This window comes from Balaenoptera musculus, chromosome 18 (assembly GCF_009873245.2).
Source record: "Balaenoptera musculus isolate JJ_BM4_2016_0621 chromosome 18, mBalMus1.pri.v3, whole genome shotgun sequence".
Taxonomy (NCBI): domain Eukaryota; kingdom Metazoa; phylum Chordata; class Mammalia; order Artiodactyla; family Balaenopteridae; genus Balaenoptera; species Balaenoptera musculus.
The window spans coordinates 16239567-16265743 of NC_045802.1; the positions used below are offsets into that span (position 1 = coordinate 16239567).

General features: G+C 43.7%; 1 protein-coding gene across 1 annotated transcript in view; it reads left to right on the forward strand.

Moving 5' to 3' along the window:
• The window catches only part of TMEM272 (transmembrane protein 272), an 87409-nt gene that overhangs the window by 38009 nt on the left and 23223 nt on the right, over nt 1-26177 (forward strand). Inside the window, 2 exon segments of the mRNA XM_036831665.1 lie at nt 11493-11670; nt 22291-22371. Coding sequence (XP_036687560.1) covers nt 11598-11670; nt 22291-22371 — 154 coding nt within the window. The 5' untranslated portion in view covers nt 11493-11597.

A 26177-nucleotide genomic window follows, 5' to 3' on the forward strand; every position in this document is an offset into this window, starting at 1 on the left:
ATAGGCTGGTGCTGTTGATGACTCGCAAATGATTGTTACTTCACATTCTACCTGGATTGTGTCCAGGAGCAGGCTTCCAGGGAATCATGTTTCAGTGTGGCGGGGAGGGGTCGTATGTGATGAATCATTTCTCTTGCTGCTTTCAAGATTCCCTCTTTGTCTCTGTCTTTTGACAGTTTGACTATGGTGTGTCTAAATGTGGACCTCTTTGAGTTTATACTACTTAGAGTTTGTTGAGCTTCTTAGATGTACAGATTTGATGCAGATTTTCCTCACATTTGAGAAGTTTATTTATTCATATATTCTTTCTTCCTCTTTCTTTCTCTCCTCTCCTCCTAGGATTCCTATTATATTTATGTTAGTAGCTTGATGGTGCCCCACAGGTCTCTGAGGCTCTGTTCATTTTTCTTCATTCTTTTGCCTTTCTATTGCTTAGACTGGATAATCTTAATTGACCTGTCTTCAAGTTCACTGATTTTTTCTTCTGCCAGCTCAAATCTGCTGTGAGCCCCTCTATTTTTTATTTTCAAGGCCAGAATTTCTATTTGGTTCGTTTTTAAAAATAATTTCTATCTCTTTATTGATATTCTCTATTTGGTCATACATCATTCTCATTCTTTCCTTTAATTCTTTAAGCAAGGTTTCTTTTAGTCCTTTGATCATATTTATAACAGCTGTTTAATATCTTGCTCTAGTAAGTCAACATTTGCAGTTCCTCAGAGACAGTTTTTAACCAAAAAGAAAATAACTCAGAATCATAGTTTCTATTGCCTGCCTTCTCCCCCTGATTATGAGCCATTCTTTTTTGTTTCTTTGCATGTCATATAACTTTATGTTAAAAGTGAACATTTAAAATAATATAATCTTAAATAATATATTACAAACAATATAATGTGATAATTCTCAAAATGAGATTTCCTCCTCCTCAGGTTTGTTGTTGTTTTGTTATTATTACTATTTGCTTAGTGACTTTCCCGGACTAATTCTGTACAGTCTGTATTTTTTGTTGTGTGTGGCCACTGAAGTCTGCTTAATTAGCTTAGTGGTCAGCTAATGATTGAACTAAGAGGTCTCCTTGAACTGATTAGTCTCCCTTCCTTTGCTGAGGGCCTGTGTGGTGTGTGTGTGTGGACATGCCTTCAATGCTCATGCAGACAGTTTACAATTCTGCCTTAGCCTTCACTTCCTACTTGTGCAGGGCCTCAAGGTCAGCCTGAAGTGAGGAATTACAGCCTCCTCAGGTCTTTTTGGGGCATGTGCACACTCACACACATGTGACCTTCCAGATTCCCAGAAATATGTTAGAACTTTTAAAAGCTTCCATCTTATTCTCCAGTTATTCTTAAATTATTGGTCAGCCTCTTATTAGCCCCAACTGGTAACACAGCCTCAGGCAGCTGTGATATTAAACAGTTACACTCATTTTTTTTGACAAATGCCCTGAGGCTAGGGCTGTTTGCATAAACCAAGCATTAAGTTAGGTCAAATAAAGACAAGTTTTGTGGGTGGAGCTTTTCAGTGAACTGCCAAACCAGTCAACTGTTAACAATTCTTTGGAGATGAAGATTTGGCGGGGGGCTCTAAACCCATTCTGTCCCCTTACTTAGTCATTCTAAGATTCCTAATTCATTGTTTTTTAAGCATTCTTCTTTTCTTTTTTTTTAAAATTTATTTATTTATTTTTGGCTGCGTTGGGTCTTCGTTGCTGCGCGTGGGCTTTCTCTAGTGGTGTCGACGGGTTTCTCATTGCGGTGGCTTCTCTTGTTGCGGAGCACAGGCTCTAGGAGCGTGGGCTTCAGTAGTTGTGGCACGTGGGCTCAGTAGTTGTGGCTTGCAGGCTCTAGAGCGCAGGCTCAGTCGTTGTGGTACGCGGGCTTTGTTGCTCCATGGCATGTGGGATCTTCCAGGACCAGGGCTCGAACCCGTGTCCCCTGCATTGGCAGGTGGATTCCTAACCACTGCGCCACCAGGGAAGCCCCGTTCTTCTTTTCTAATGCAGAAGGTTGCTCTAATAATGGAGGCGGCAGACAGTCTGAGTCATGAGTAGTATTGTAGCCGGGGAATCAGAGAGGAATAGATGCTACAAGGAATATTTCAAAGAGAGACTCAACAGGTGATCAGGTGGTTGCATGGGAGGAAGGTAGAGGAAGTAAGGACAGGGCTAAGGTACCTGGTCTCAGTGCCTAGAACCGTGCACCAATTAGAAATTTGAAGTTGAAATAGAGTTGATTTAGATGAGTTGGTAGAGTATTCTTACATAAAACCTTGGGATCCTCAGTGATGCACAATTCGTGTTTGCTACTCCAAGTAAATCTTAAAGTCTCTGGAGGAAATAGTAAGATAGTTAATAGGTAATAGTAAGGAAATAGGAAGGAAACAGTAAGGAAATAGTAAGAGTATTATATAGTAATAGACAGGTAATAGTAAGGAAATAGTAAGAGATTACTATTGCTAAATGTGAACGGGCACTAAAAATAAATTGAACTTCAGCATCAATGAGCTCACATAATTGAAAAGGACAAGCTTCCCTCTCCCATACTTTGCACCAAATCAACAGCTCCTTTTTACTCAAGATAAGAGTGTAGCTTAAATTTTGTTCAGTACTCTTATTTTAAAAAATAGTGTTATCATTCTTGTTAGTCTTCAAAGCAATACATGTTCATGATAAAAAAAAATTAGAAAATAGAACAAAGATGAAGAAGAAAATTAAAATCATCCATAATCCCAATATTCAGAGGTAACTACAGTAAACACTTTGGGGTATAGTCTTCCAATCTTTTTCCTGCACTTGCAGCTAGGTATATTCTAAACAATTGGTTTTATACTGTGCATACTGTTTTGTGTCTTGCCTTTTCATGTAATAATACATCATAAAATTTCCCCATTTCTTTAAATATTTCTGAGAACATGATTTTCTATAACTGCAAGAGTACACTTTCCCCTACTTTTGGAAATTGATTTATTCCATTAGGAATATAGATTATTTTCCTGGAAGAGTAGGTCAAATTGGAAAATTGCTCACAAATGAAGGCAATGGCAACATAATTAATCATCACTGCTATGGCCTCAGTCTCCGTGTTGAAAATAGAGAATTCTTTCTGGCAGCACTAGTCACAGAAAGGGATCATTCATGGGAAGTTGGCTCTGTGAAGGCAGACTTTGTTTTGTTCCTGCTATATCCACCATGCTCATTTTACAAATAGCTTCTGAAATCAAGCAGAAAAAGACTAATAACCCAATAGATAAATGGCCAAAGGATGTGAATAAATTGATTGCAGACAAATGCGAATGACTCTTTAACATATGAAAAAATTTCCAGCATCAATTATAGGGAAGTGCAGTTGAAAATAAATATTGCATTTCTCTTCTATCAGATTGGCAAAAACCCAGAAGTTTGACAATACCCTCTGTTAGCAAAACTGTGAGAAAATAGGCTCCCTTATACGGTGCTGGTAGGAATGCAAAACGTTACAAACCCTATAGCGGTGCATTTGTCAGTACTAATGAAATTGTAGATGCATTTACCTGTTGACTCAGCAATTCCATTTCTAGACGTCTGTCCCACGGGTACGCTTATACAAGTACAAAGTAATACTTGCAGAAGGTTATTCAACTAACTGGAGTATTGTTTGAAACTGCAAAAGATTGGAAAGAATCCAATTTTCCAGCAATAGGGAACAACTTAAGTAAACTATGGCATGCCTGCACAGCAGAGTACTATGCAGCTGTAAAAAATTGAGCAAAGGCTTCAATGGCTGATATGAAGAAATCTCCAATATATACGAAGTGAAACAAACAACGAGGTATAGAATACTGCTACATATTGCGTAAGAAAGAAAATAAGAATATATACCTATGTATTTGCTTACATTTTCACAAAGAAATACTTGAAGAAAAATACCAAATTAATAAAAACAGTTATTTATGAGGGAAACAATAGAGGAAGCAGGGATAGAAACAAGACCCCTTTGTGAATACCTTTCTAGAAGGTTTTGGTCTTTGAATAACTCTGAAAACAATTCTTAAATTTGGAAACAAACACATGAGCATAATCATACATCTAATAGTACCGTACCCACACAGAGGAGGAAGGATTTATTTCAGCTGACTTTAGGGCACAGTGTTTTGACTCTACCTCCTTAGTGGGATGTAATTGAAGGATAAAAAAACTACAGAGAAATTTGGAATCTCACCTTGGTCGTTTTATTTTTTTAGTAGTGTTCGTATTGTTATTTTGAAACCTTCTATTGTATCACAAAGCATACAAGTAATTGTATTAATAACATTAGGAATCAAGATTTTCAATGTAAAAGAAAAGGGATATAATTATAACATCAAGTAAGTTACATAAAATACTATATGGTATTAAATTTAAATTAAAAAATTTTAATGAGCTCATGACTTTAAAAAATATGCATGTATACCTCTGCTTACTGTGATGGATAATAGCAACAATATCCCAGAAGCCATGAATATCACCCTTGTGCACAGATCTTAGCCTCTAATACCATCCCCTGCCCGGGCTCCACTGATAAATGACTGTTTCTGGGCATAGGAAAAGGAAGGTACAAAGTGAACCTGAGACATGTTTTTCCAGAAATCAAGGAAGTTTTCTTGTCATCAAAAGGAGCCAACTTGAGTAGGCTCCCACTGACCGAAACTGTGAGAATTTGACCATCAAAAAGAATAATGTTTGTGGTTAATTGAAATCTATTCAATCCCTAAAATCCATGAATCTACAATGATACTAATGATTTAAAAAGACAGAAAACTCACTTGTCACCATTTAGAGTACAATTAAGGCTATTAACTCAACTTCTCTGAAAATTTGAAAATTAAAGGAGTACTTGAAAATTAAAGGACAGTTGAAAGAATGAACAACGTATGCCGCCTTTCATTTAGAAACTGTAGACCATGCTATCAAACAGCCCCTGTTGATGTGGGAAAGCTTTGCAGAAGAACCTTGGCTGATATATGCAGAAGAAGTGATAGAATCAGAAAGAAACCACTAATTCACATACCTAATGATATTTTTGGCATTTTCATTCATCGTTTTTAAAACCACTAGATGAATGATTGATGGGGAAACTAGACATTTGTATTGCCCCAAATAACACCACAGATTCTATGTCTAAGTGAAATATACCATTGTATGGTGGAGGGATCAGTCTATCATCTTTATCTAGAGGTTAATTTAACACCACAAAGTGTGGGTCGACCATATATCACGTGCCTCTTGGTGTAATGCAGTGTGACTGTCTTATATATGTAAGATTCTCTAGAAGCAGAGCCTGAGGTCTATTGGAGGAGGGTTCTTGGGAGAAGGAGAACGAGGGAAGCAGGAAAGGACAGGGGAAAAACTATGTAGGAATGTGTCTCCATTGGAGAGTAGCAACAGCCTGATCCGCTGGGTAGCTGGGGAGCATGAACTGTTCCACTGAGTTGATCCCACCTTGAAGTCCGTGCCAATACCTGCAGGCTTCCCCTGGGCATCCCATGCCACCGTTTCTACGGCCACAACCACATGATGTTGCTAAGAGGGCACCATGTGACGTCCTAGAATATAACCTTCATGAAGGTGGGTGTTACAGGATGTGTTGTGTGCCCCCAAATTTCGTATGGTGAAGTCCTAACCCCTCAGAATATAACTGTATTTGGAGATTGTGTCTTTAAAGAGGTAAGTTTAAAAGTTAAAAGGAGATCACTAGGGTGGGCGCTAATCCAATACAACTGGTGTCCTTATAAGAAGAGGAAATTAGGACACAGAGAGGAAAGATCACATGAAGACACAGGTAGGAGAAGCTGGACATCTACAAGCCAAGGAGAGAGATCTCAGAAGAAACCAACCCTGACAACACCTTGATCTTGGACTCCAAGCCTCCAGGACTGTGAGAAAAATAAATTTCTGTTGTTTAAGCTACCTGATGTGGTACTTTGTTATGGCTGCTCTAGCAAACTAATACAGTAGGGATTTCTGTTTTGTTTACTGCTTCATTCCAGCACTCAGAACAGTGTCTGGCATGTAGTAAACACAGTTATCGAATGAATGAGTGTTCTACTCCTAGAGTTGTAAATCACAGCAGGAGAAAAGATCTCTACTTGCAGATTTTCTCTCTGTATATCTGTGGTTTCTATTCTTTTGCTCCTGTCCATCATATTTTTTATCCCAGGAGAGGTTTTGCTCTCGCCTGCCCCTCGCATCTTCTTCCAGTGGAGGAAAGACCTCCTCGCCGGCCTAGCCTCTGGAGCCTCTGTGTACATCACGCTTCCTTCCGTGCAGTTCTTGGGATTTTTTGTTTTTGGTGGTTGGGGTAGATTGGGTTTTCCAAAGGTGGCCTTAACAAGACCCCTCATCCCATATTCTCTTCTAACACTGTGACCTCGCCAATGCCCCATCAAGAAGCAGAGTCTGTCTCCTCCCCTTGAACCTGGGTGGATCTTTGGATTGCTTCAACCAACAAGGCACAGAGAAAGCGGTGCCATGTGACTGCTGAGCTGTTGGGTGCTGGAGCCCTTGCTGCCAGGGGGCCAATGATCTTGCACATTTTTCCCCAGCTCCACGCCCAGTGGAGTCATGTCAGTAGCCTGAAGACAGCCATGGTGAGATTATTTATATTACAGAAGCCAGCAAATGCTACAATCACAATCACACACACACAGAGCTGGTTGTTAAACATTTACCAGCAAACCACCATTTCTGAGGCTAAATCATAAGTGGTACAGCTTCCTTGGGTCCGCCTTCTCTTAGTACATGTGCTCTTAAATCCTTGCCTCCATGCTGTGAAAAAGCCCAGGGCCCTGAAGAGGCCACCTGTGGTGTTCTGGCTGACAGCTGAGGTCCCAGCTCCAGCGGGCATCAGTCACCGTGATCCATGTGAATGAGGAAGCTTACTGATGACCACAATGCCAGCCACCATCTGTCTGTCTGCCGAGCCCAGTCAACCCCCAGACATAATAATAATAAATGATCATTGTTGTTTTACACCACTTGGAGCAGTTGTGCAATTATAGATAATCTGAGCAATGATACTTGCACTGCTCTTCACAAGGCATCATAAGTTAAGAGGAATGAAAATGCATCAGTTTCACATTGAAAAAAATATATCTGTTTTACATGATAAATCTTCATGCTCAGAGTAAGAGTCACTCATTCACTCATTTATTCAACAAATATTTATTGAGTGCTAATTAAGCGTCAGACCCTGCACTCACTCCGTGTTAAGGGTGGAGGAGCCCCCAGTATGCAAATGGAGAAAAAGTGGAAACAACCAAATACAAGTGTAGTGTGAAAGGCACTGCATTAGAAGTGTGTGTAGGGTCCACTGGGGAGGCACAAAGGAGAAAGGGGCCAACTCTTTTTTTAAAAAATTGTGTTGAAGTATAGAGTTGATTTACAATGTTGTGTTAATTAATTTCTGCTATACAGAAAAGTGACTCAGTTATACATATATACATTCTTTTTCATATTCTTTTCCATTATGGTTTGTCACAGGATATTGAATATAGTTCCCCGTGCTATACAGTAGGACCTTGTTGTTTATCCATCCTATATATAGTTTGCATCTGCTAATCCCAAACTCCCAATTCTTCCATCCCTCATCCCCTCTCCCTCTTGGCAACCACAAATCTGTTCTCTATGTCTGTGAGTCTGTTTCTATTTTGTACATATATTCATTTGTGTTGTATTTTAGATTCCACACATAAGTGATATCACATATTTGTCTTTCTCTGTCTGGTTTACTTCATTTAGTATGATAATCTCTAGGTCCATCCATGTTGCTGCAAATGGCATTATTTCATTCTTTTTTTATGGCTGAGTAGTATTCCACTGTATATATGTACCACATCTTCTTTATCCATTCCTCTGTCGATGGACATTTCGGTTGTTTCCATGTCTTGGCTATTATAAATAGTGCTGCAGTGAACATTGGGATGCATGTATCTTTTCGAATTAGAGTTTTGTCCAGATATATGCCTAGGAGTGGGACTGCTGGATCATATGGTAACTATTTTTTGTTCTTTGAGGAACCTCCATGCTGTTTTCCATAATGGCTGTACCAATTTACATTCCCACCAGCAGTGTAAGAGGGTTCAGAAAGGGACCAGCTCTTGATCGTTGATTGGAGGTGCGCAGAAAGCAGGAGACAGTCGTGGAAGACTTCAGAAACGATGTCTGGGCTGAGTCCTGAAAGTGAGGCAGTTTCCCAGGTTATAGGTGGGGAGGGTTGCCCAAACAGAGAGCAGCCCCACGAGAAGGAATGAAACCCTGGGATCTTGAAGCCGTTGTTTTGTGTGACTAGACAGCTCCCCAGGAATGCTAGACAGTTGCTGAAGAATTCTGAGTAAGCGAGTGCACACTGAGGCGTGTTGAGAAATAGAAGGCTGAAAAGATAGGTTGAGACCAGGTTATGAAGAGCCTGACTCTCTCCTGAAAAAGCTCTTGGTAAAATAAAGTTAAAATATTATTTAAAATCTATTGCAAATCAACAAATGACATCATGCTCAGTGAGAAAACACTCAGGGCTTACTATGTGCCTGTCGTGTCTTGTCACTGCACACATGACACGTGTTCTGGTTGGTTGTCCCTTCTATTCTGACTGGTCAGGGACCTTGTCTAGTTTTTAAATATTTAAAAAATATCATCCCTGAAAACATGATTAGAGTCAAGAACAGGACAAAGGAGGTAGCATTCATTATTTTGTGAAGGAAATAAAACAAGAGGTGTAAATAATTAGGAAAAAAGGGGTAAAACCATCATTATCTGAAGATGATTTGACTTTATACCTTAAAAAAAAGAGAGGCAGAGAATCAACATGAAATTTTGGAACTGATACTATTCAGAAAAAATAAGCGTAGAATGCGGGTTCTCTCCCCATGGATTTGCACAGTTAATGCAATCTGGAACAAAATTACCCCAGGATTTTCCCCCTGGGGAAACTTGATTAAATCGTCTTTGAAAAAGTAATCTGGAAAAATAAACATGTGAGGAAAATGCGGAGCCTGGCCCCTGTGTCTGGTCTCAGGATTCCCGGCAAGGACAGCGAGTGGGTTGCCAGGGCTGGAGCCCAAGTGGTAGGGACGGCAGCTATTTCTTGCCAGAGGCCAGGGCCTCAGAGAAAGGCAAACAGCCGGTGGGAGGAGGTGGGGTTTTGGGGGGAGAGCCTCTGCAGCCGGTGCTGTGCCTTTCCCAGCCTTGACCCAGGCCCCGGGGATGCGGATACACTCCTGACTCAGCAGCTAGAACAGCGACCTGGGGGTGGGTACTATTCCTTTTCCCCAAGCCCGCTCTAAGGTGCCAGCTAGAACTGAGTGGCAGGGCTGAGGCTGGAAACCTTTCAGGGAGGAGGGAACCAGTCTCTTGGGGCGTGTCCTCACATCCTCCCCAGAACCCCTGGGACTGCTGAAACTGGGGCTCAAGGACACCCCAGTATTTTCCTGGAGCACCTGGGGTGGCTGTGCTGTTCCACAGGGCCCTTAGAATCTGAAAGTTGGACTGTTTTTTTTTTTCTCCTAGACCCAGGAGTTTCTTTATTTATAAAATTGCAGTAAAATATACATAACATAAAATTGACCATCTTGACCATTTTTAAGTGCACGGTTTAGTGATGTGAAATACTTTCACACTGTTGTGCAACCAACACCACCATCCATCTCCACGACTCTTTCCATCTTGCAAAACTGAAATGGTACCCATTAAACAGCGCCCCCATCCCTTCCTCCCCCCCAGCCCCTGGCAACCACCATTCTGCTTTCTGTCTCTGTGAATGTGACTGCTCTAAATACCTCAGATAGATGGAATCATACAGAATTTGCGCTGTTGTGCCTGGCTTATTGCACTTAGTACAGTATCCTCAAGGTTCATCCAGGCTATAGCTTGGGTTGATTGTGTTTTCATTCTTCTCTTTCTATGAATTAGCTCGGGACTGAGACAGTTTGCTTCTCTTTTTTCTCAAATTATCTTCAGGAAAATTATAACGCTGAGAAAAGTCAAAAAGAAAATGAAAGTGTCTATTGAAAATGCTTTGTGATTCAGGTGGAAGTTGAAAGGAGGGTCCCTGATGGTTCCCCAATTAGGAAGCTGTCAGGATTAGCAGATGGTAAATACAGGAAAAAGTGACTCAGATAGAAGGGTAACATCAGAATGGAAAGTTCTCCAAGGAAAGCATGAAAAGAATGAGAATGGTTACACAGAACTAATTTGTTTGAGAATAACACACAATAAAAGACAGCCTTCTGCACAGTCTGAGGGAGGCCGGTGGGAACGGACACTTGGGAACAGGGCCGTCAGTGTTGGCTGGCTCCCAGATCGCTCATTACGTGGTGCACAAATCGGTCTTTGGCCGACTTTAATACCTCCCTTCATTTCCATGGCTTCTGTCAAGAAGTCAGGCACACCCTCATTAACTCACAGACTCCTTTGTAATTAAACTCAAGCATACGCTCATTAACTCATTACTCTTTTGAATTAAATTTCCTTATGGGATACATTAGATTTTATAAAATAATCCTTTTACTCATAATGTCTGGCTTGGAGTGAGCACTACTTATTCAATGAATGGTTGAACTCACTTTTACCAGCAGAGCCCCATTAAGTAGGCCACCTCAATGCTTATACGGAACAACATGCATAATAAAATTTATACTCTGAATTCAACTTGTAACTCAGTTGTACTAACACGTGACCTTTATTCACATGGCAATGATTGTAGTGGCCAAAAGCTTGGACTCTGGATTGCATTGCTTAAGTTCAAGTTCATTATACACTTGGTAGCTCGGTGACCTTAGGTAGTTACTTAATCTCTCTGTACCTCACTCTACTCATCTGTGAAATGGGGATAATAATAGCACCTACTTTGCATTGGGCAGTATTTTCAACAGTGGTTTTCCACTCACTTCCAACAGTAGCTGCTTCCACTCTGTTGCTAATCTCTGGGCTGCCCCCCACGCCTGACCACCGCGTCTTCTTTTCAACTTTTCCCTCCTTCCATCACGTTTGTAAGTAATTCCCCATATTGAATTCCCTCTGTTTCCTTAAGTGATAAAACTATTCTTATTATTACTGACATCTAGCCTCTGAATCTCATAATCACTTTCCAAAGACTCCTGCTTTTTCAAAAAATTCCTCTATTTCTGTACTTAAAATATGTATCATCTGGTCTGGGAGAAAACATTCCCTCTTTGCTGCATCTACAGGGGCACCTGGAAAAGCTACTGAGAGACCAGCCATGATTCCTTCCCTCACTGACCTCCTGGGAGGACGGCCCTATAATCTGAAGTTTAGTCTGTTTTGAGCCCTGGGCTAAAACATGCTCAAAAAGGGCTACCGTCCTTCTTCAGGCAGCCCCAGGCTACGACAGTGGGTCTGGGAGCCTGGAGGCTCTGTCCTCCCTGCTCACGGTCAGTCACCCCACTTCAACCTGCTGGGGGGAGGTGCGGCCAAACATTGCAGAGAAGATTCAAGTCACCTCACATGCCACTCTTTCCTCCAACAGGTTCCACCAACCCACCACGTGGTGTGAAGTCTTCAGCTTGGGTTCAGGGCTGGAGACTGGCACGGCCGGGACGATGGTGAGACAAGAGAGTCAAGACTGAAGGAGATGTCACCCTCAGGGCCACGCAAGTGCAGGATCAGCGTGAAAAAGGAGCCCTTCCTTACGTTTTGTACAACAGGTACCTCTCTGCCCCACCTGGTCTCACCCCTTTATACCATCCTTTTCCACGAGAACAACACAAAACTGAGAAGGTCAGGGTTGGAGGAGGCAGGACTTCCCTGGGTCCAGTGGTTAAGACTCCAGGTTTCCACTGCAGGGGGCGCGGGTTGGACCCCTGGTGGGGGAACTAAGATCCCACATGCCACGCTTCACGGCCACAAAAAAAAAAAAAAGTTGGAGGAGGCCTTTAATGTCCTTCTCCACATGTGGTCCAGGGGGACGTAGCAAGGTCTTAAATGTAGATTCCTGGGCCCAAGCCCAGACCGACAGATTCAGAATCTTCGGGAGGTGGGGCAGGAATCTGCATTTCAATAAAGGGCCTCAGGCACTTCTGATAAACTAACAGTGGGGAACGTCTCCTGCCTGGTGCTCGCCTGTCACGGCATACCTTACCCAGCCTCCCAAAGCAGCCTGTTCCTTCCGATCTAAAGAAACAGCGGTTAGTCCATCACACTGGGCACAATTCCGTCTCCCTGTAACTTCCCTCTGTCTCAGATCCAGAGTCTGGAATGACGCTGTATAGGTTTCAGCTCTTTTCTACACCTCAGTCCTCCAGCACCAAGGCACCTCTCGGCTCCTCGGCCGCTGCAAGGACCTTAAGCCTCTTCAAATTAAATAGTCGGTGTTCAGTCGACTCTTCCTCACAATCCACCAGCGCGTAGAGAGAGCAAGAAAGGAGAAGAGGCTGCCAGACACGCCTGCACTACCAGCTAAAGTTAAGGCCCTGAAATGGAGTGTTTCCAGCACTAATTTGCAACTCCACTAAATTATAACTTCGGCCCTGAATTTTAACAGCCCACCTTTCAAACGCTTCCCGGGGTTGCGCTGCTGCCCCCTTCCGGCCCTGGGAAGTACTGCGGGCTGTCGAAGCTGGCGATGGGGTTGCGCTTTCCCCACACGTGGGAGTGGGAACGCGAGATAATCCGTCCCGCCCAGGGAAAGCCAGGAGTTGCTGTCCTGCAGCGGGCGAGAAATCCGAGGCGAGAAACAGAGAAAGGAAGCGTGCGGCGGGGAGGGGGGGACCCGCAAGCGAAGACAAGACCTGGAAGATGTAGACCTGGACCACCCCGAGCCCACAGGGGCCCAGTTCTGCCCGGTTCTGGATCTGGCTCTTTCGTCAGCTCAGAAGGTGAGCTGGGACAGCCCTGTGCAGCCTTTCAATTTGGAGAAAGAATCCTAGTAGATGGTTTCTCGGAGTCAGGGGAAGATGACAATGTGCTGATTTGTGCTTCCTGGAAAGAAAATAACTACATTATGAAAGTGCTTTTCTTAATTGTGCGGAGGGAAAGAAAACATTCATCTTCACTGAGTCTAAGGAAAATGGTTTTTCTCGTGGAAAGAATAGTTGTAAAGGAACAATGAACTTCAGAGTGAAAGCAAGTTGTGCTGGGCTCCTAGAAACATCTTGGTAACTACAGGGCAGTGAGGAGGGATCCCCTATTGGGTCTCTGAGCGGGTGGCTTTGACGTGGTCATTATAAAAGTGTGGTAGAGCTCAGAGGAAGTACATTTTCCATTTCATAGGGACCGAATAGTGAAGGACACGTAGGGAAGTGGTGGGGTCACTCTGGCACACAGATAGCAGTTACCTCTACGGAATTCATGCAGGATGGAATAGTTAGGAGCGGAAATGGAGCAGAGGCTACATAAAGAGCTACAGATAATAAAGGATTTGTGTCCTGAGTACCCAAAACATTTGTTGGAAATATTCAACAACTCTGGTTAACATCTGCCTTTGGAGGAACAGGTATGGAGGTGATTAATGTTTAGCGTTTAATGTTATTCAAAACCAAGTGATGAGCTGGGGTTCCCGTCACATCTAATTTAGGAATAAACAGTGTAATTTACCAAGTCAATCACTAAAAACCACACTCACCAAGTCAAAGATGTGCTCAGATTGGAGCTTTGAGGTGAAAATAAGTAATGCTAAGTACTGTCGAAGTGCTAAGTGTTAAGAAAAACTTAGGTGTCTACAGATACAGTCTCGCTGTGGAATTAGGACACAAACCAGAGGTTTAAGATAAAGTAGTATTTTGTAAAATTGAACACTGAAACTGGGAATGTTAGTTATGAAAGGGTCAAACTCAGAATTACTGGCGTTTTGGACCAGCTAACACCTCGTCGTGGGGTGATGCCCTGTTCCTTGCAGGGTATTTAGCGGCGTCCCTCGTCTCTGTGTGCTAGTCACTAACCAAGTCATGACAATCAAAACTGTCCCCAGACGTTGCCAGCTGTCCCCTGAGAGGCAAAATTACCTCTGGTTGCTTACCACTGAGATACACCAATTGGACTGAAAAGTGAAAGTGTGTGAAGAATTGTCATTCAGCACCTGTTATCAGTTAATTCCCTATTATCAGTTAATGCCCTTTATTATCACTAAACTTCTAGAGGAGGACACACCAGGGGCTGTTATCACTACTCTTATTGATGCAGAAGCAAATGAGAGACAAACAATCCCATCACTGTCATACCCAAGTCACCGTTTATTTCCACTGGAGAGAAGGGGCTGCCCAGCCCATTCCCCCAGTCTCTTCCTGTTTCAGATTTCTACCAAACAGGGAAGCTTTCTACCCAGCAAGAAACATATTCATTTTCCTAGTACTTGGAAAGTTTAGAAATTGCCGAAAATGGTCCTTACCACCATAATTATCATGGATCTACTCTATTGAGCATCTGTTGTGAATGAGGGGTCCACCCTCTCTTAGAAGAGCTTCCATGTGAAAGGGCCAGGGGGAGCGTGTGATTCAGTTTTGTGAATTTTGCATGTTTTCAGCATAATAGTGAATAGATCTTTCATAGCGTATTTTTGTTTGGTTGGGTTTTTTTTACCTTTTGACCCCCTTCACCCATTTCTCATTTCTGCACACTCCTCTGCCCTGACACCTGCCACCTCTGGCAACCACCAATCTGTTCTGTGAATCTATGAGCTTGTGGGGTTTTGTTGTTGTTGTTGTTGGAGATTCCACGTATAGATCATATCGTATTTGTCTTTCTCTGTCTGATTTATTTCACTTAATGGCCTTGAAAAATCCATCCATGTTGTCACAAATGGCAAGATTTCCTTCTATTTTATGGCTGAATAATATTCTGTTTTTATATACCACAATTTCTTTATCCATTCATTCATCGATGGACTCTTCGGTTGTTTCTATATCTTGGCTTTTATAAATAATGCTACAATGAACATGGGGGTGCATATACCTTTTTGAGTTAGTGTTTTTGTTTTCTCCAGATAAATACCCGGAAGTGGAATTGTTGGATTGTATGGGAATTCTATTTTTAATTTTTTGAGGAAACTCCCTACTGTTTTCCACACTGGCTCCACCAATTTACATTCCAGCCATCAGCGTATGAGAGTTTCCTTTTCTCCACATCCTCGCTAACACTTGTTATTTCTTGTCTTTTTGATAATACCCATTCTGACAGGTGTGAGGTGATATCTCATTGTGGTTTTGATTTTCATTTCCCTGATGATTAATGATGTTGCACATCTTTTCATGTACCTGTTGGCCATCTGCATGTCTTCTTTGCAAAACGCCTATTCAAATCTACCCAGTTTTTTAATCATATTGTTTGTTTTTTGCTATTGAGTTGTATGAGTTCCTTATATATTTTGGATATTAACCCCTTCTCAGATATATGATTTGCAAGTATTTTCTCCCATTCTGTAGGTTACCTTTTCCTTTTGTTGATGGTTTCCTTTGCTGTGCAGAAGCTTTTAGTTTGATGCAGTCCCACTTATTTATTTTTGCTTTTGTTGCTTTTACTTTTGGTGTCAGATCCAAAAAATCATTGACAACACCTATGTCAAGGAGCTTACCACCTAAGCTTTCTTCTAGGAGTTATATAGTCTCAGGTTTTACATTCAAGTCTTTTATCCATTTTGAATTAATTTTTGTGTATGATGTAAGATAGTGGTCTAGTTTCATTCTTTTGCAAGTGGCTGCCCAGTTTTCCCAACACCATTTATTGAAGAGACTGTCCTTTCCCCATTGTATATTCTTGGTTCTTTTGTCATAAATTAATTGACAATATATGAAACAATAAATCCCACTGGAAAGGTAGTATACAGTAAAAGTAGTGGATTAATCCCTTATAGAGCTAGTATGAAGATTAAAAGACAAAAGTGGTAAAAATAACTATGATTAAAATAATTACTTAAGGGATGCACAAAATAAAAAGACCGAAAATGTGACATCTAAAACAAAACTTGCAGGGGAGAGTAAAAATGTTGAGCTTTAGAATGCAATCAAACTTAGGTTATCGACTTAAAACAGACTGTTATAGATACAAATTGTTATATATAAGCCTCATGGTAACCACAAAGCAAAAACCTATAGTAAATACATAAAAGATAAAGAGAAAGGAATATAAGCATACCACTAAAGAAAGTCTTCAAACCACAAAGGAAGAGAGCAAGAGAAGAGGAAGGAACGGAGGGACTACAAAACAGTCAGAAAACGATGAACAACATGACAATAAGTGTATACCTATCATAGCATATTGGAATCGGTAAATTCACACAGTGAGTTCTGTGAATAAAAAAGCAGATTTACTATTATTTTCTCAAATTGCAGCTTTTTTGTGGGTTTGGCACTCAAAACATATTTATTTTTGCTTTGAATTGAAGTAAATCCATTATCAAAGGTCATAAAAAGTAATTCACAAAGGGGGACATTAACCAGGAAACAATCAGTGAAAGAATGTGCAATATCACTGGTAATCCAAAATGTAAACTAAAATAATCATTAACTTTCATTTCTGCTTATGAAAGTAATTAAAATGATCTAGTCTTCCTAACACCCAATGCTGGCTGTGGTGTGGTGAAACTGGCACTTTCATATATTGGCTAGTGACACTGTAAATGGATACAAGTCCTTTGGAAATTAATTTTACCTCAAAAACCAAAAAAAAAATGCTCATGCTTCTTAATTCAGTAATCTCATATCAAATTATTTATTCTAATGGAAAGATACATCTCTTGGGATTAGTCAAAATAGTGAAAAATTGTAAGTAAATAACCAACAATAAGGTATAGGTTGGGTATAGTGTGATGTATCCTGCTCTGTAGAATGTGATATTGATAGAAGTGTTAAAGTGATGGTTACAAAGACCACACAGTTATAGAAAGAATTCTTGTGTCAAAATGCGAAAGAAAAAAAAAAAGGGAATTCCCTGGCGGTCCAGTGGTTAGGACTCGGCACTTTCACTGCCGTGGCCCGTGTTCAGTCCTTGGTCGGGGAACTAAGATCCCACAAGCTGCGCAACACGGCCCCCCCCAAAAAAATGTGAAGTGTTAATTTAATGTGCCCTATGAGTACAGCTATCTAAAATGTGTGTGTGTATGTGTGTGTACACATACATATACATACATATATATATACTTGAAAGAAAAGCTCCAAAATACCAACAGTTGTTGGGCTAGGAGTCCTGCAGTTGTTTATAATGACAAATGGTTTTCTTTTCTCTATGACCTAATTTTTCTGTTACTTTACTTTCATAATTTTAAAGAAAATATTACAAAAGAGGAAAAAATATTTCCCCTCCGCCATCACATCATAGCCCCTCTTTTTGTTTTTCCTCTTGGGGGACTTATTTCTGCTTATCTGCGCCCCTACAAGCTACTTATTGTCTCTGGAATTTGGGGAAATAATTTACGTTTCCTTTCCAATGATACTTTTTTTTTCTTTTGGAGTAGATCCATTTATTTCAAATTAATTTACATGAATGATCCGTGTTTCATAACTCCAGGGAGGAGACATCTACATGCTTAATTCTGCCAAAATACTGGCATTGAGACTTCATCACATTTTCTTGGTGGAAATGGAGAAAACAACTTTCTGGGGATTCATGGGTTTTCTCTAATTGTGCATTTATGTACACATGTATTTGCTGGAGATACGGTTCACTCCTCTTTTTTTAATTAAAAATTCAGTCCAGTGACACTTCTTGAATGTTTTAAGTTATAAACGTAAACCTGCTCATGGGTGAAAAAGCAAAGCAGTATTAGGGTGTAAAGTAGAAGTGAACATACTTCGCACACCTTCCTCCAGCACTTTCCTCTGGCCCGACCCCTGTGGCCCCTATACGTGGCTACTTCTCTCCACAGGTGACGGGTATTAACCGTGTGTGTGCTCCATCTTTTCCTAGGCATGTCCGTACACATGTGGACATCGTTTACATTAATGAGATTGTACTGGACACACCCCTCTGCCCACTCTGCTTGTGATAGGTTGTGTCAAATTGCCCTCCAAAGAAGTGGCACCACCGACGACGTAGCCTAGCTGTTTCCCGCCCCCCTCACTAGAATCCTAAACTGTTCTTCATCTTTGCTGACACCTCATGGTTGTTTTAATTAACACTTCATTCCTTATCATTGTGTGACGTTGAACATAATTTATGAAGTCGATTGTCCAGCATTTGGGACCTTATGTGGGAATTCTGTCTTCTCCTTCTGGCTGGGGCCAAAGCTCGTTTCCCACGTCAGAGCCACCTGTCTCCTAGGGAACATTCTTTAAGGTGTGACAGAATTAGCAGCACATCATTCTTTTTTACCTCTCATCCATCTTGCCAGTTTATAAAGTAAAAGCCTGAAGGAATAAGAATGGCCTCATTTATAAGATGGATCTAATACCTGTACCTTGTGTTGGTTTGTCTCATTGGGTCTGATGTTATAACCGATAAGTATATCATTGTTTTTTTTAAATGGATGTTTCTACCACTGTTTGCAGTTAGTGACTAAAGAAAGCAGTCAATTTGGGATATTCAAATTTTTAAAAATCTCTCTGTATCCCTACACTGTTTTTTTGGTTTGCTTGTTTGCTTTCTTCAAAGTTCACAGGAAACTAAAGCATGTGTCTCTTAGTCCAGTTAGTGGCCCAAGGTACAAATGCTTGTGTTATGATGTAACACAGACAAATACAGGTGGTTTCCACAAAAGCTGCTATGGATTTGAAGAGTGTAATATCTTGGGTTGTAGGTACGATAGGAACAATTCACATGTTGTTTTAAAGAAAATTTATACATTTGTGGCAACTCCACCACACAAATATGAACAGTTTGCCCTTCTTTCTCTTCCCCGTGTTATTTCCCTTCCATGACACAGAAGGAAAGTGTTGGCCCCTGGCTAGATGTGAAGTCCGCACCAACCCCTGAGAAGAAAATTCCACTACCTTCTCAATGTTATTTATGTGCTGCTCCCTGTGCTATTGAAGTTCACAAGTCCTAAAACTCCAGAGGGCTGTCTGAGGGCCGGTATGCACAGCATCTGGAGCTGAGACAGGAAGAGAGGTGTGTAGGGACTGGTGACATGTCCAGTAATGTTGCCAGTGACACAGGGAGGGGCTTTCTCTCCCCCGGATACCCCACAGATGATGAGACTCACCCAGAGCAAGCGCTTTGCGTCATAACATGGGACACACCTGTTCTTCATCTAGAAGAGTGAGGTTAGGAAAGACCCTTAGGAGCCCTGCTGGGCCATAACCCCCTCCTGCCCTTTGAGACCGGGTTTGTCCTTGGGTACGGGACAGTTGTTTTTCTAGATGGGGTTTTAGTGGCTTAGCTTACATGGCACCCCTCTGGTCATCGACCTCAACAAGTGTGGACACCAACAAAAAAAATCTGTAATTCATTCAGTAACTAGTTGTCCACGACTGGGGGCCTCCTTTCTGTTTGACAAAAGGGTGCACACCTGGTAAACCCCATCAGGCCAGGGAACTGGCCTAGTTTCATGTCTCCTGGTGAAAAGCCAAGTCAGTGATGGGGAGGAAGCTGTTGTTTAATCTGGGCTTCAGTTCCCCTGATTTTCTGTGTGTAGGGCCACCAAGGCGACAGTTTTTGCAAGCACACTGTAAAAGAACAAATCCTCGTGAAGAGACATTCTAACAGTAGTTCTCGGAATCATTCATTAAATGTATATTGAAGACCTACTATGGGCTGTGCACGCACGTCCTCCACAGTTGTTTCTGGAAAGGCAGCAGAAGGAGGCAGGATCATCAGGGGATAGCCGGGAATTGCCCAGCACTGATTCTGTGGGAGAAAGGGCGCGTGACACCCTCGTGCTCAGCTCGGATGCTTCGCGTCCTGTTTTCTCACCGCAATCAAAACTATGAAAGCCATTTCTGGTCAAGTGAGAGCAGGCCTCTCAAGCTTGACAGATCTTACGACCCCTGAGTTCTAATCTAGCTGTGTGACCTTGGGCAAATTCTTAACTCTTCTGATCCTCCGTCTCCTCATCTGTGAAATGGGCGTGATACTCCTTACCTGGTGAAACACGATTGCAAACCCACAGGACTGATGGAGAAGGTGCGCCCACCTCCTTGCAGCCCCTGACTCTCCCTGGGAAGCCCTTCCTTTCTGGGTTTCTTGCCCTTTCCTCCTGCTCGGTGATAAGAAGGACAGGCTGGGCTTGGAAGTCTCAGAGGCCAGGTTTCAAATGAGTCCCAGAAGCCTCATTTCAAATCCCAGTTCTACCTCTCAGTAGTTAAGCAGCTTTGAACATATGAACTGCCTGAATCTCAGTTCTCTCTGTGCCTCCTGGGGAACCAGGGGGACGAAATGAGGTGACACGTGGAAGACCTTGGCAGGGCGCTGGCGATTTGCCTCTGATTTCAGACTGACCCGTCTCCCATCACATCGACTCCGACTTGCTGTAAAGGGGCTCCTGCAAGATACCAAGCCAGCTTCTGAGGGTGACACATCCTAGAAGCAAAGCGATAGGGAATAAAAGTTCCATATCTCATTGTAATCCCTGGAGCTGGAAGCACTGGCTGAATCACCCTGCCTGTGAGTTAACAGAGGATCAGCAGGAGAGAGAAGCTGCCAGAGCGAGCTCGGCCTGCCAGGGTGGCCCCCCGCCAGCAGGACCTCGCTGAGCGAAGGCAGTGGAGTAAATCACAGCGAGCAGCAGCCTCCGGCTGTGTGCTCTCCCCCTCAGTTATCACCTCCACACATACCCCGTCACTGCCAGCATCCGCCGCGCTCAGGTCCTTCCACCTGGGAGAGCCGGCGGGCAGCACTGCCGAAGGCCGCGGTCCCCTGGTCTGCAAATCTCTGCGGTACCAGCAATGAGGCCTTTTTAAAAGTGTGCTTGAGGGGCTTCCCTGGTGGCGCAGTGGTTGAGAATCTGCCTGCCGATGCAGGGGACACGGGTTCGAGCCCTGGTCCGGGAAGATCCCACATGCCGCGGAGCGGCTGGGCCCGTGAGCCATGATTACTGAGCCTGCGCGTCTGGAGCCCGTGCTCCGCAACAAGAGAGGCCGTGACACTGAAAGGCCCGCGCACCGCGATGAAGAGTGGCCCCCGCTCGCCGCAACTGGAGAAAGCCCTCGCACAGAAATGAAGACCCAACACAGCCAAAAATAAATAAATAAATAAATAAATTTATTTAAAAAAAAAAAAAAAAAGTGTGCTTGAAAATGGAGCTGTGCCCTTTCAGGACAGGTTCCTGGAGGGACTTTGCGTATGAAGTGAGGATGTCTGGCCCAGGTCCTGTCCGGATCAGCCAGCACCCCACCCTTCACCCCCGGAGCTGACCTCTCCCAAGCAACAGAATGGTAGAAAATTGCAGAACTGCCCCATACTCGGGCACTAGGGGCAAAGGGACAGAACACCCACCCCCGCTCCCAACCTAATGCCTTTACAGGGCTACCTCATTCCCTGGGCAGGAGAATTTGCTGTCCTACCTGATTGGTTGGATTTTGGTTGTGTATTTTATTAATTTATTTATTTGGCCTTGCTGCGAAGCATGTGGGATATTAGTTCCCCGACGACCAGGGATCGAACCCGCGCCCCCGGCAGTGGAAGGGTGGAGTCCCAACCACTGGACCGCTAGGGAAGTCCCTATTTTAAAAGTTATGGATATTTCTTCCAAAGAAGGGAAGCTCTTTCTCATAGTGTCAACTTGCTCAGACCATAGCAAGTCCACAGTGAAGCCACGGTGGGTCTCCAGGCCTCCTGGGTCTCAGTCCAGGCTGCTATGGTCAAGTCCATGCTTACCCTTTTTCCGTGGACCTTGGAGAATGGTGTTATAATCGAGAAAGCTACATGTGTGTGCGGAAGTGAGAAGGGCTTCAGCTCTGTCAATATATGAGTCAAATCTGGGCTCTGCCAGTTGTCAGCTCTGGCTTCAGAGCGAATCTTAACCTCTCTGAGTCTCCAAGGCTCCATCTGTAAAACTGAGTTAATAGTACTTCCCAGGATTGTTGTGGGGATTAAGTACAAGAAGATGTATGTGAAGTGCTAACCTAACACCTGGCACTTAGCAATTGCTCAATAAATGGTACCTATTATTACCTTGCCCTCCAGGCCCCGTGTCTTCCCAGCTGTGCATCAGTGGGCAAGCTTCTTAACCTCTCTGAGCGTGGTTCCCTCATCTGTGAAATGAGGGGTGTTTCAGTCTGATCATGGCTAACAAGGCCACACCTGCAGGCCGACCGGTGTCAAAGCCGGCACCCGGAATCCAGGCTGATTGAGGCCACCTGCAGGCACAGGTGACACGCACAGAGGTGGTTAATTGGTGCCATGTCAGTCCTGCCACAGCTTTTCTAACAAATTATGAATAAATTATGTTTGATTCCCAGAACTTTGTCAGCAAGCAAGAACAATGCCAGGAGGTGTGGAGAAGGCGTGTCATCGGTGCATTTCTAAAATTGCCAGCAATGGTGAGTCACAGCTCTGAGAAATGTCCTAGTTTTGAAGGATTTGGGCTTCACTTTGGGCTTTAACAAGTCTGAAATCACATGACTTGTTAGAGCCCAAAGTGAGCCCTGCGGGTGGTCTGTGCTTGGCTCAGGGTGGCCCCAGGGTAGAGCTGGGAGGACAGTGTCCTGACCTCTGTTGATGCCCCTACTTCTACTCCTTACTTAGGAACCTTCAGCTTTTCGTAGTGCACAGGATGTATTTTCAACATGATCTGTGTTTGGAAAACGTTTGAGTGAATGGAGTCACTGATACAACCAACATATAATGGCAGCGGAGCTGGGGGACGTGCAGGGAGATGTGAGTGGATTTGGATTGGGGTGGCTTCCCGCACCCCCATCCTACCCTGTCTCCTTGCCAAATTGGACTTTCCCCACCATCTCCTGGTGGGGCCCTTGTGTCCAGAGGGGTTGGGCCACATTACAGAAGGCCCAGGCTATATCATAACGTTTGGAATATCGTTAAAACGATAAAAAAAAATCCCAGACCTTGGGGCTCCTTGGGGTGAAAGCATTTACCTCCTACTGAGACGTGTGGTCTGTCTTTTATACAGATGATGTGTGAATAAAAGGAATCTCTTGGGAAGTCTTAAGCAACTTATCTTAGAGCAGTAATATTTGGAAACAGCAGGCAGAGGGTAGAGTGCACTAAGGTATAGGGTCAGGAGACAAGGGGATGGTGGATGGGTGCCCAGTGACTATGGTATTGACATGCTGATACCCATGTATGATCACCAACTCCCCACCTCCCTCTCCTCTCAGGATACCTCGTTCACTGCTTCCTCCCCAGCACCTCCAATAGTGCCCAGCACATAGTAGGAGTGTAGTAACTGTCCACCGAATGACTAGATGGGTGAATGAATGAACCACCAGTTCCTAATACAAGCTTCTCCTCTAGCTAATGTACCCAACCCCCATCTCATCCTCCTCAGGCACAGCGTGACATTTTACTCCCTGCAATGGCTCTAGGTCGCACAGCCCCCTTCACCTCTGGAGCATACCTACTATATGGGGGCCAGAGTGGGGATAACGGTCCTAGACCCATTCCTGCAGAAGAGAAAGTGAGCTTCAAATCACTTGAAAGACCCTTTGTGAGTGGACCCCTGTTCACCTCTGTGTCATCTCCTCTTCTTTCCCTTCTCACCCTGGAAAATGCAGCCAAGACAAAAACACCAGGTTCGCTTTTTCCCCTGGGCCTTCCAAACTGCATTACTGGTTGGAAGGGAGAAAAAAATAGTAATTATGCAGTGGAAAAATTGGGAAAAACTCTGACGGGTTCAAAATTAACATCACCAATGAGGGACAGATGACCATCATCTGTGCAGAAGTCTGGCTGAGAAGGCACAACCTTAATCCAAACACAAGGGAACAGGGGCAAACCCGAAGTGAGGACTGTTGTCTTAGTCCTTTTGGGCTGCTATAACAATTTGCCATAGACTGGGTGGCTTATAAACAGCAGAGGTATATTCCTCACAGTTCTAGAAGCTGGAAGTCCAAGGTCAGGGTGCCAGCATACCTGGGTTCTGATGAGAGCATCTTCCAGGTTGCAGACTGCTGACTCTCCCTGTATCTTCACATGACGGAGAGCAGAGAGGAAGCAGGGTCTCTCTTGTCTCCGATAGGGGCACTAATCCCATTCGTGGGGCCTCCACCCTCACGACCTCATCTAATCCTAATTACCTCGCAAATGTCCTACCTCCTAAAATACCATCACATTTGGCTAAGGTTTCATCATGAATTTAGAGAGGACACAAACATTCAGTCCATAACAACCATATTCTTCAAAAATGTCAACATGATATAAAACAAACAGAGTCTATGGAAATGTTCTAGATTCAAGAGGACCAAGGAGATTCAACAACAAAAGGCAATACCCGACCTTAGATTGGATCCAACCAAATTGGGGTATGGATAGTAGATTAAAGTATTCTCTCATTGTGAATTTAAGGAAGTTTGCCAACTGTTGGTTGTAAGAGAATGTCCCTATCCTTAGGAAATACACACTGGGATTATTTCCAACTAAAAAGTTTAAAAACTTAATACAAGAAGCATATAGACAAGAGAAACCGAGTGGTAGGTATCTGAATGTTTGCTCTGTTGCTCTCTACTTTACTGAATGTTTAAGAATTTTCACAATTAACAATTCTTTTAGAATTTAGACTGGAAAAAAGCTTCCCTGGTCTTATCCTGAATTTCTTACAATGCTGCCCTAGATGCATCTACACCACGGTGTTTTCCTTTCGAATGACTTTTAAATTTTCTTCTATATAGTTTTCTACATTTCCTGTAAAGTACTACATACTTACGGAATGAGAAAGCAAAGTTCTATTTTAAGAACAATCTTCAGATATTCCCTTTAGGTGGATTGGCAGGTCCCTATCCGCATGTGAAGTTAGCTAAGTGGGGGAGGGGAGGGGAGGGGAGGGGCTTGAGGCCTGAAGGAGTGACCCTTCCATCTGTCTGTCCATCGAGGGAGCAGGGCAGTCTCTGTCACGGCCTCCGACCCCACCCAGCCACCTGGAAAGCTCTCCTGGGCCACTGCCCAGCCCTGACCGTCAGCCTCCCCGTCTCACACGTTCTTTCCATCAAGTTCATTCTGCTGCAGTACGGCTGCTTCCCTGCACCCTGAGGCTGGCCTGGAGGATCGATTTAATAACCGGGAAGCAATGAAACCTTGATGAATGCACGTGCGGTGTGTGCAGCCGGCCTCTGGCCATCACGGGATGACGCAATTAAATGCGACACGTACGGTGAACCCAGGTCGGGGCACCTGTCAGGGCGTCCTGGGAAGCCCTCTTAGCGCCACTTGGAGATGGCAGCTCAGTGAAGCCAGGCACAGGGGAACACCGGGGGAGAGGCCTTCCACCCTGAGACTGGACCAGAGGCCCGTGACCCTGGGTGTTTCAGCCCCCAGGGAGGTGGACAGAGGCTCAGGAAAGTCCACGTACTGAATGTCGAGAGGCAGTTTTATGGTACGATTCTGGCTGTGAGAAATAGTGCATTATTTTAATTGATTTTTAAAAGTTAATTCATTAATTTTATTTATTTATTTATTTATTTTTGGCTGCGTTGGGTCTTCGTTGCTGCACGCGGGCTTTCTCTAGTTGCGGCCAGCGGGGGCTACTCTTCATTGTGGTGCACGGGCTTCTCATTGCAGTGGCTTCTCTTGTTGGGGAGCACGGGCTCTAGGCGTGTGAGCTCAGTAGTTGTGGCTCGCGGGCTCAGTAGTTGTGGCTCGCGGGCTCAGTAGTTGTGGCTCGCGGGCTCTAGAGCGCAGGCTCAGTAGCTGTGGCGCACGGGCTTCGTTGCTCCGATTCTTAAGCACTGCACCACCAGGGAAGACCACCCCCCCCCGATTTATTAATGTGCTTTTGAAACTTGAAAACTTCTCCTTTTGTAGGTAAAATTAAATTGACTTCGCGTTCCTACTTGCCAGCAAAAAAAGCAGTCTTGGGCATAGCGGTCACAGAATTCAGGATGTGGGGCAGGGGACCACGTTCACCTCTTTGGGGGTTGGGGCAGGGGAGGCTCCTGCTCTCCGAGCAAAGCCGTCATAGGCCTGTACAGACGCTTTGTGCAGCTTCTAAAAGGTGCCCTCCTGGTAGCGGTAGCCTCAAGGACACACAATTTAGGAAGTTGTCTTCCAAGAAAAGGGCATCCCTTCCTCCAGGCGAGAGGGATTTCCACCTTCACGCATCCCTTAGCCTCACCCCGCCCCCTCTTTCCTGCACAGACCGCATAGCAGTGCACTCTGTCCCTACCATGGGGCC